At 40.8% G+C, this 9,969-nt stretch overlaps 1 protein-coding gene across 1 annotated transcript; it reads right to left on the bottom strand.

Annotated features, from left to right (window-relative positions):
- Positions 1-784: 784 nt before the first annotated feature.
- Positions 785-4,326, bottom strand: LOC138352717 (uncharacterized). The gene is made up of 2 exons (XM_069305299.1): positions 4,292-4,326; positions 785-2,411 (listed from the first exon to the last, which is right to left on the bottom strand). Exons 1-2 carry the CDS (start codon positions 4,324-4,326, stop codon positions 785-787), a joined length of 1,662 nt encoding a protein of 553 aa, XP_069161400.1.
- Between the last annotated feature and the right edge of the window lie 5,643 nt (positions 4,327-9,969).

Below are 9,969 nucleotides of genomic sequence, written 5' to 3' on the forward strand. Positions count from 1 at the left end.
GCTGACTACACCTAACACCTACCAGCTCCACCTAACACCTGCCAGCTCCACCTAACACCAGCCAGCTCCACCTAACACCTGCCAGCTCCACCTAACACCTGCCAGCTCCACCTAACACCAGCCAGCTCCACCTAACACCTGCCAGCTCCACCTAACACCTGCCAGCTACACCTAACACCTGTCAGCTCAAAAAGTAAAAAAAACAGATGAATCAAATTAAAATCGGATTAGTTAAGTCAAGACTAAATGAGTTAAGTGAGTTTCAATTATCAAGATAACAAAATATTAAATAAGTCAAGGGAATGAGTTACATCAAAGTGATGAGTTAAATCAGAATGAGTTTATTTACATTTACATTTACATTTATTTCTTCAACTCATCAAAACATGAGCTGTTTAATTTGTTGATGCAACAGAGCAACAGAGCTCTGTTGCTCTGTTCTTTCAGACATAATATGTTAAAAAAGCATTTACCATAATTTCCTGAGTTCGGGGAGGGAATAAAAGCAATGATATTGCTGTTTTGGACAAAGGAAATTATACATGCTTTTGTAGTTTCTTCATTTTTGGAGTTTATTCTTGAGGAATAGTTGTGAAGGTTGACGGTAGACCTTTTATGGAGTCTTTTAGGCACACAGTACACCCACATCTCTCCTGTGTTGCTGTGTGTGATTGGTTGGCACTGTGTCTGATTGGCACTGTGTCTGATTGGTTGGCACTGTGTCTCAATGGTTGGCACTGTGTCTCAATGGTTGGCACTGTGTCTCAATGGTTGGCACTGTGTCTCAATGGTTGGCACTGTGTATCATTGGTTGGCACTGTGTCACATTAGTTGGCATTGTGTCTGATTGGTTGGCACTGTGTCTCAATGCATTGTGATCCAGCAGGTTGTGATCCAGCAGGTTGTGATCCAGCAGGTTGTGATCCAGCAGGTTGTGATCCAGCAGGTTGTGATCCAGCAGGTTGTGATCCAGCAGGTTGTGATCCAGCAGGTTGTGATCCAGCAGGTTGTGATCCAGCAGGTTGTGATCCACCAGGTTGTGATCCAGCAGGTTGTGATCCAGCAGGTTGTGATCCAGCAGGTTGTGATCCCCCAGGTTGTGATCCACCAGGTTGTGATCCCCCAGGTTGTGATCCACCAGGTTGTGATCCAGCAGGTTGTGATCCAGCAGGTTGTGATCCAGCAGGTTGTGATCCAGCAGGTTGTGATCCCCCAGGTTGTGATCCAGCAGGTTGTGATCCCCGAGGTTGTGATCCACCAGGTTGTGATCCCCCAGGTTGTGATCCACCAGGTTGTGATCCAGCAGGTTGTGATCCAGCAGGTTGTGATCCAGCAGGTTGTGATCCAGCAGGTTGTGATCCAGCAGGTTGTGATCCAGCAGGTTGTGATCCAGGAGGTTGTGATCCAGCAGATTGTGATCCAGCAGGTTGTGATCCAGCAGGTTGTGATCCAGCAGGTTGTGATCCAGCAGGTTGTGATCCCCCAGGTTGTGATCCCCCAGGTTGTGATCCAGCAGGTTGTGATCCAGCAGGTTGTGATCCAGCAGGTTGTGATCCAGCAGGTTGTGATCCAGCAGGTTGTGATCCAGCAGGTTGTGATCCAGCAGGTTGTGATCCACCAGGTTGTGATCCACCAGGTTGTGATCCAGCAGGTTGTGATCCACCAGGCTGTGATCCAGCAGGTTGTGATCCACCAGGTTGTGGTCCAGCAGGTTGTGATCCACCAGGTTGTGATCCAGCAGGTTGTGATCCAGCAGGTTGTGATCCAGCAGGTTGTGATCCAGCAGCTTGTGAACCAGCAGGTTGTGATCCAGCAGGTTGTGATCCAGCAGGTTGTGATCCACCAGGTTGTGATCCACCAGGTTGTGATCCACCAGGTTGTGATCCACCAGGCTGTGATCCAGCAGGTTGTGATCCACCAGGTTGTGGTCCAGCAGGTTGTGATCCACCAGGTTGTGATCCAGCAGGTTGTGATCCAGCAGGTTGTGATCCAGCAGCTTGTGATCCAGCAGGTTGTGATCCAGCAGGTTGTGATCCAGCAGGTTGTGATCCAGCAGGTTGTGATCCACCAGGTTGTGATCCACCAGGTTGTGATCCACCAGGTTGTGATCCACCAGGTTGTGGTCCAGCAGTTTGTGATCCAACAGGTTGTGATCCAGCAGGTTGTGATCCAGCAGGTTGTGATCCAGCAGGTTGTGATCCAGCAGCTTGTGATCCACAAGATTGTGATCTACCAGCTTGTGATCCACCAGCTTGTGATCCAGCAGGTTGTGATCCACCAGGTTGTGATCCACCAGCTTGTGATCCAGCAGGTTGTGATCCAGCAGGTTGTGATCCAGCAGGTTGTGATCCACCAGGTCCCGCCCTCCGTGTCCTACACACGTGGCAGCCGCTCCGGCCGTGCCAGAAACACTATAACAGTTGTGAGTTATAATCAACTCACACTAACTAATTATTTATAACTTCTGCGTGATTTACAGGCACTTAATTCTTCCTTAAATTCTCCAGCGTTATTTTTATATAATTTTTTAGCGGCGGTAAATGTGAGTTATTGTTAAACTGCCGCCTTCAGCTCCTGTGGAGGAGGAAGGGTTAAGATGATGAGTATTTTGTGAGTGCAAGGAAGGGGAGAAGTAATATGGGAAAGGAGAAAGAGGGAAAACACATAGAGAAAAGAAGAGAGAGAGTGAAAGACAAAGAAAGAATAGTCTCATAGAGAGAGAGAGAGAGAGAGAGAGAGAGAGAGAGAGAGAGAGAGAGAGAGAGAGAGAGAGAGAGAGAGAGAGAGAGAGAGAGAGAGAGAGAGAGAGCGTGAGAGCGTGAGCGCTAGAGAGAGAGAGACAGACAGACAGACAGACAGACAGACAGACAGACAGAGAAAGAGAGAGAGAAACAGAGAGAGAGAGAGAGAGAGAGAGAAAGAGAGAGAGACAGAGAGAGAGAGAGAGAGAGAGAGAGAGAGACAGAGAGAGAGAGAGAGAGAGAGTTAGGCCGTCTCCCTGGCCTTGTCTTCACGTCAGGCTGAAGGGAAGAAGGGGCAAGGAATTAAGGGAGTAAAGATGGAATTAAGGCAAGAATAATTAATAAATAAAATGAAAATGTATGGATGGAATGCATAGACAGGTTAGGAATAACGAAAGGAGGAATAAGGAAGAAAACAAGAGGGAAGTAAGGAAGAAATAAACGGATAAATAAGGAAGCAATAAAGGTAGAAATAAGGAAGCAATAAAGGTAGAAATAAGGAAGCAATAAAGGTAGGAATAAGGAAGCAATAAAGGTAGGAATAAGGAAGCAATAAAGGTAGGAATAAGGAAGCAATAAAGGTAGGAATAAGGAAGCAATAAAGGTAAGAATAAGGAAGCAATAAAGGTAAGAATAAGGAAGCAATAAAGGTAGGAATAAAGATGGAATGATGGAAAGAAGATGAAATGAATGAGAAGAAGAATAATAAGTTAAGGACGAGAGGGGGAAAGGATAGAATGAAGAACGCAGAGATTGAAATATAGGAATGAAGAATGCAAATAAGAAATAGATAGGATTCTTTGGATTAATTGAGATGGCAATTTTAATATGTATATTATATGTATAATGACTAAGAACAAAATTCGGAATATTCCTGTTACATGTATAAGACATATATTCTCATCACATGGCTAGAATATATATACATATATGTCCCACTTCCTTGTAAGAAGCACATATTAATTTATTTTAAAATGAACATATGGCCGTATTCCTTGTATGTATATATATGTCGTACCTAGTAGCCAGAATGCACTTCTCAGCCTGCTATGCAAGGCCCGATTTGCCTAATAAGCCAAGTTTTCCTGAATTAATATATTTTCTCTAATTTGTTTCATATAAAATGATAAAGCTACCCATTTCATTATGTATGATTTAAATTTTTTTTTATTGGAGTTAAAATTAACGTAGATATATGACCGAACCTAACCAACCCTACCTAACCTAACCTAACCTATCTTTATACGTTAGGTTAGATTAGGTAGCCGAAAAAGTTAGGTTAGGTTATGTTATGTAGGTTAGGTAGTCAAAAAAACATTAATTCATGAAAACTTGGCTTATTAGGCAAATCGGAACTTGCATAGTAGGCTCAGAAGTGCATTCTATATATATATATATATATATATATATATATATATATATATATATATATATATATATATATATATATATGTGTGTGTGTGTGTGTATATCACGAAAATAAACACGTGATTAAGAATGTGACAATGTCAGACCACGGAGGGAAATGAAACAGGAATTTCCTTAAGTACTTTCGTATATTAAATACATCTTCAGAAGGAATCATCTTCACAGTACATTCCTTCTGAAGATGTATTTAATATACGAAAGTACTTAAGGAAATTCCTGTTTCATTTCCCTCCGTGGTCTGACATTGTCATATATATATATATATATATATATATATATATATATATATATATATATATATATATATATATATATATATATATATATATACAGCAAGAGGATATCGTCGTGATATAAGCTAGCAAGAGAGCTCACGTATTATAGCCACCTGGAACAGACTGGGTCTATCAGAAACACCTTGCAAAAGTTAATAGACAGTATGTCAGGTGGAGCCAATAGTGTTGATGGGTTGGTTCCTATCTATCGCCATGAACGACACTTCCCAAGACAGAACATGACCGTAACCCAGCAACTGAGGAAAATACCTTCACTGCGACGAAAGATTTACGTTCTTCCAAGGTAACTATTTCGTCATTAGATTCGTGGAATAAGAATGGCAATGTTGGGGATCCCGAGACTGTTCTTAAAGTATAAGGTTGGGCTGCAACCTGGCTACTGTATGTGTACAGTGAATATGCACAGTACTTCCAAATGTACACAGTACCGTTTCCACCGCAATATATATATATATATATATATATATATATATATATATATATATATATATATATATATATATATATATCGCGGTGGTAACGCAATAAACAAGTAAACATGAGCCTGAAAAAACTGGTTGTTTAATTGGAACAAGTCTATTCAACTAATTTATGATCCAACACTGTTGAATAAAAAAAATTTCACTGCATGCTAGAGAGAATTTTTTTCAATTTCAGTGATTCCGTCGGACTCAAAGATTCACCATTCCAATTCACGCGACAAAAATTTTAATACATCGTGTATTTTCCTTGAATAGCTTCAAAGAATATGTGGGTTGAATTTATCTGAGATTTGAAAGTTTCATTCATTGAGGGTCATGTGTTTTATTATAAATATATAGTAACTTTTTACGAGTTTGTGTCTTTGAACTAGGAATAAGTATAAGGAAGCCTTGTTTACAGAAATGTTTAGACAGATAAAATATCTACATTATATATAAAATAATCATTTATTGTTATTTATATTAATCACGTCTAACGCGAGATCCACTTTTGGTCCAGTATGTTCAATTCTTTATTAATACTCTGATATGATCAGTGCATAATAATTTATCTTTAATGCTCATCACTTTATTAATTCACTTTTATGATAAATACTTTATTAATTATCTTGCATGATCAATACGTTATTAATTCTCTTTTGTGTTCAACACTTTTTTAATTCTCTTATATGTTAAATTTAATAATATTACTACTACACTCTTTAACTTTCAGCTAAGAGCATAAATATCTTTATGGTTGATATTCCTCACGATGACACGTCAAGTGAAACATACCAACGTATTCTCTTGGGAAATCCAGATTTACTCTAGCGAAAATACTGTAATACTGCCCCCCCCCCCCCACCAGGGGGGCCTCGTAGCCTGGTGGATAGCGCGCAGGATTCGTAATTCTGTGGCGCGGGTTCGATTCCCGCACGAGGCAGAAACAAATGGGCAAAGTTTCTTTCACCCTGAATGCCCCTGTTACCTAGCAGTAAATAGGTACCTGGGAGTTAGTCAGCTGTCACGGGCTGCTTCCTGGGGGTGGAGGCCTGGTCGAGGACCGAGCCGCGGGGACACTAAAGCCCCGAAATCATCTCAAGATAATCTCAAGAAGATGGCACTGTTTTATTTTGTATATATTTAAAAACTTGTTCGCTGTAGTTTTGTATGCGACAAAATATGATAGTGTATGATAGTTTGAGTATCCGACTTATAATGGATTCGATTAACTTTTACTTGGATCATTAAGAACTAGAAATAGGAGCTATAAATTGAGAATAAATGAATAAATGAACTATGTAGGGAAAGCGCCTAGCTAATACTACTATACTGCACTTGGAAGGGATCAGGATAAGGATTTGGGATGGGATGGGACAGGAATGGTGCCCCAACCACTTGTGGACGGTCGGGGATTGAACGCCGACCTGCATGAAGCGAGACCGTCGGTCTACCGTCCACCCCCAAGTGGTTGAAAATATTACGATCCTCTGTGATCCTTCCTTATTGGGGCCAACCGTGACCTGGTTGGTAGGAAAACCGTCGCGTACTTCTGGGGACCAAGTTCGAATCTCTGATGAATCAAGTAAATCAAAGCATTTAAATTCTCTTTACAGAATATAACTAAAAATATTTGTATTATTTTTTTTTTCATTGCGTTAAAACAAATATGTTAGAATTTACACATAAAGCTATATCTTGAGGTTATCTTGAGTTGATTTCGGGGCTTTAGTGTCCCCGCGGCCCGGTCCTTGACCAGGCCTCCACCCCCAGGAAGCAGCCCGTGACAGCTGACTAACTCCTAGGTACCTATTTACTGCTAGGTAACAGGGGCATTCAGGGTGAAAGAAACTTTGCCCATTTGTTTCTGCCTCGTGCGGGAATCGAACCCGCGCCACAGAATTACGAGTCCTGCGCGCTATCCACCAGGCTTCGAGGCCCCTAATGTAATGTAAATCAAATAAATACCCAGCTTCCCATTGCTTTGGTTCATTGTAAATATAGCTAAGGAGCCGGTCGGCCGAGCGGACAGCACGCTGGACTTGTGATCCTGAGGTCCCGGGTTCGATCAATGGCGCCGGCGAGAAACAATGGGCAGTTTCTTTCACCCTATACCCCTGTTACCTAGTAGTAAAATAGGTACCTGGGTGTTAGTCAGCTGTCACGGGCTGATTCCTGGGATTAGAGGCCTGGTCGAGGACCGGGCCGCGGGGACACTAAAGCCCCGAAATCATCTCAAGATAACCTCAAGAAGTGGCCCAACTTGTCGTTATTTAGTAAGTGAAACGCGGAGAGTGATGTCCCTAGAGTTTAATTATTCAATTTTTAACGCGCACCGTTTAACAACTTGTTCTTGATTTCGGTCCCCGCGGCCCGGTCTCTGACCAGACCTCTTAGTTGGTGGTCTGATCAACCAGGCTCTTGGACGCAGCTGCTCGCAGCCTGGCGCAAGAATCACAGCCTGGTTGATCAGGTATCCTGATCAATTAGGTTAATGTACCTGGACATTTACAAATTCCCCATCCATCCCGTGCTCCTGAAGATAGCCTCATAGTCCTTCCAAAATTGACCGAGATTGGCTACTAATCAAACACCTGCGAATAGCCAATCATCCAGCGAGTTGGAGATAATAGTGCCACATATGTAGCCTTTGATCTGTATGTAGCCCTCTATATACTCTAGGGTGGCTGTGTAGAGCCACACACACACACACACACACACACACACACACACACACACACACACACACACACACACACACACACACACACACACACACACACACATATATATATATATATATATATATATATATATATATATATATATATATATATATATATATATATATATATATATATATATATATACCTAAGCATGTTAATATATAAATTTCAATATAACCAGATTCTCAGCCACCTCCTACATTCTTGCAGGTGAGATTGTAGTAATAATAGAGCATTAGATTCAAGAAATAAAATATGTGGTTTTATCCAAGATACACATGACGAAACATCCGTTACAGCAGTGAAGGAAAACTTTCTCTCTCTCCTGCACCCATTAATGTAAACTGTTTACTGCAATGGCTTTACAGACTATATGTTACTTGTTCATGTCAATTGCATTTCCATCCAAATGTACAATCTATTCCCTTCACATATTCAAAAATATTAATCTTCCAATAAGCAAGAAATAAATGAAAATGCGTTTTATACATAAATATTAACTAAATATAATAATATAATTACACTGTGATGAATTTGATAACGTTTGTTTATAAAGAATGGGCATTTTTCTCCTGAACACCTCTTCAATCTTGAGGTTATCTTGAGATGATTTCGGGGCTTTAGTGTCCCCGCGGGCCGGTCCTCGACCAGGCCTCCACCCCCAGGAAGCAACCCGTGACAGATGACTAACACCCAGGTACCTATTTTACTGCTAGGTAACAGGGGCATAGGGTGAAAGAAACTCTGCCCATTGTTTCTCACTGGCACCTGGGATCGAACCCAGGACCACAGGATCACAAGTCCAGCGTGCTGTCTCCTCGGCCGACCGGATCCCATCCTTCAAGGATGAAGGCAATTTACCAATGGAAAAATATTGAAAGGAAATAGTCCTTTGCCCTGTGAAAACATTCTTGTAGATCGTAGCCCTCCAGAGAGCAGGGAGCTGCCTGGCTGCCTCGCACCATCAATCATTATCTGAGTAACTGCTGGAAGCTCTGCTCGGGGAAAGACTCAGATTTGGCCTTTACAATACAAAATACACATTACTTGCTCGCAGCAGATAAACACTTTTCAAATAATTTCGCAGTTTAGGGGGTGGACGAATTTACAGTCTGGCTGCTTCAACTACTTTCTCATCACTTGCATTGTTTTGTACGTTTGTATATTCAATCATTCTTCCCCTTTTTAGATAAATAATTTCTGGTTAATATGAGAGCAATGCCTGAGTTATGAGTGCAATCCCTGGTTGATGAGGGTTATATAGCATGCTATAACGATATATCTTCTAGGTGCAAGATAATTTTGAGGCTGATTGAGGCATTTTTCTTATTGCTAAATAGTGTTGCCTCTTGTCGTCTTGGGGAGACCCGCCAAACACACACCGAAACTACGACGTTGGTACATCGTTCGAACAAGTTTTAACACCTCCTAACCAGTTATAACAACCAATAAAGCAAGTTGTAACAACGTTCTAATACGTCATAAACACGTTAAGCCAAGATGTAACAACTTTATTATAAGTTGTAACAAGCGGAAAATAGAGACAGTTTCGGTTTGTGTTTCCAGGGGAGGCATTAAGGCAGATGAATAGGTTTCAAAACATCAGCCTTATTGTCACATGAGGGAGTGGTTTCCAACTACTATTGAATCGTGTCTGGCATTCGTTTTTTATTCCAAGTTTCTAATAAACAACATCTCAGATTAACATAATGTGTTAATCATCTTCTTTTACATTGTTGGTGTTGGGTTTAATTGTGATTAACATTTGGAGTGGATATTAAGGTATTTACAAGTGATTACTGACCAGTTAGCAGGAATAATGTTGTTCTGAACGTTGTATTGGATTACACACAGAAATCACAATAGTGTGATGTATCAAATGAACACAGTAAATTCAGTAGAATTTCTGGTTGTAATTCTTATTCCATGTCGTAGCTCAGTCGATTAAAGCAGCGTCTGGGATGCTCTCAGACGTAGGTTCGAATCCTCGTCACGGCTCTTGTAGATTTTTTCGTTGTATAGGACTTGGATTAAACTCACAGTGTATATACTGACCGAGAACTTGGGTATACATACATTGTTTATACCTCTGTGTGTGTGTTCTGCTTTCTCATGAGTATATTATTGTACATGAATTGTTCAGAGTTGGTGAGGTAAAAGGTATTCAGAATAATACTGATATATTTTTGACACCTATATATATAACAGTTTCTGTGGTAATATAGTTCTCAGTCTCCCTGTTTATCAACATATTCATCAATCTCCTTGTTTTTCCTCATAATCATCAATCACCTTTGTTTCTTTCTTTCTTTTTCTT

This window comes from Procambarus clarkii, chromosome 54 (assembly GCF_040958095.1).
Source record: "Procambarus clarkii isolate CNS0578487 chromosome 54, FALCON_Pclarkii_2.0, whole genome shotgun sequence".
Classification (NCBI taxonomy): domain Eukaryota; kingdom Metazoa; phylum Arthropoda; class Malacostraca; order Decapoda; family Cambaridae; genus Procambarus; species Procambarus clarkii.

Coding starts and splice junctions, on each gene's coding strand:
- LOC138352717 (XM_069305299.1), bottom strand. CDS start 4,326: ATGATTCCTTCTGAAGATGTATTTAATATACGAAA. Junction 2,412..4,291: donor GATGTATTTAATATACGAAA/GTACTTAAGGAA, acceptor CAACTGTTATAG/TGTTTCTGGCACGGCCGGAG.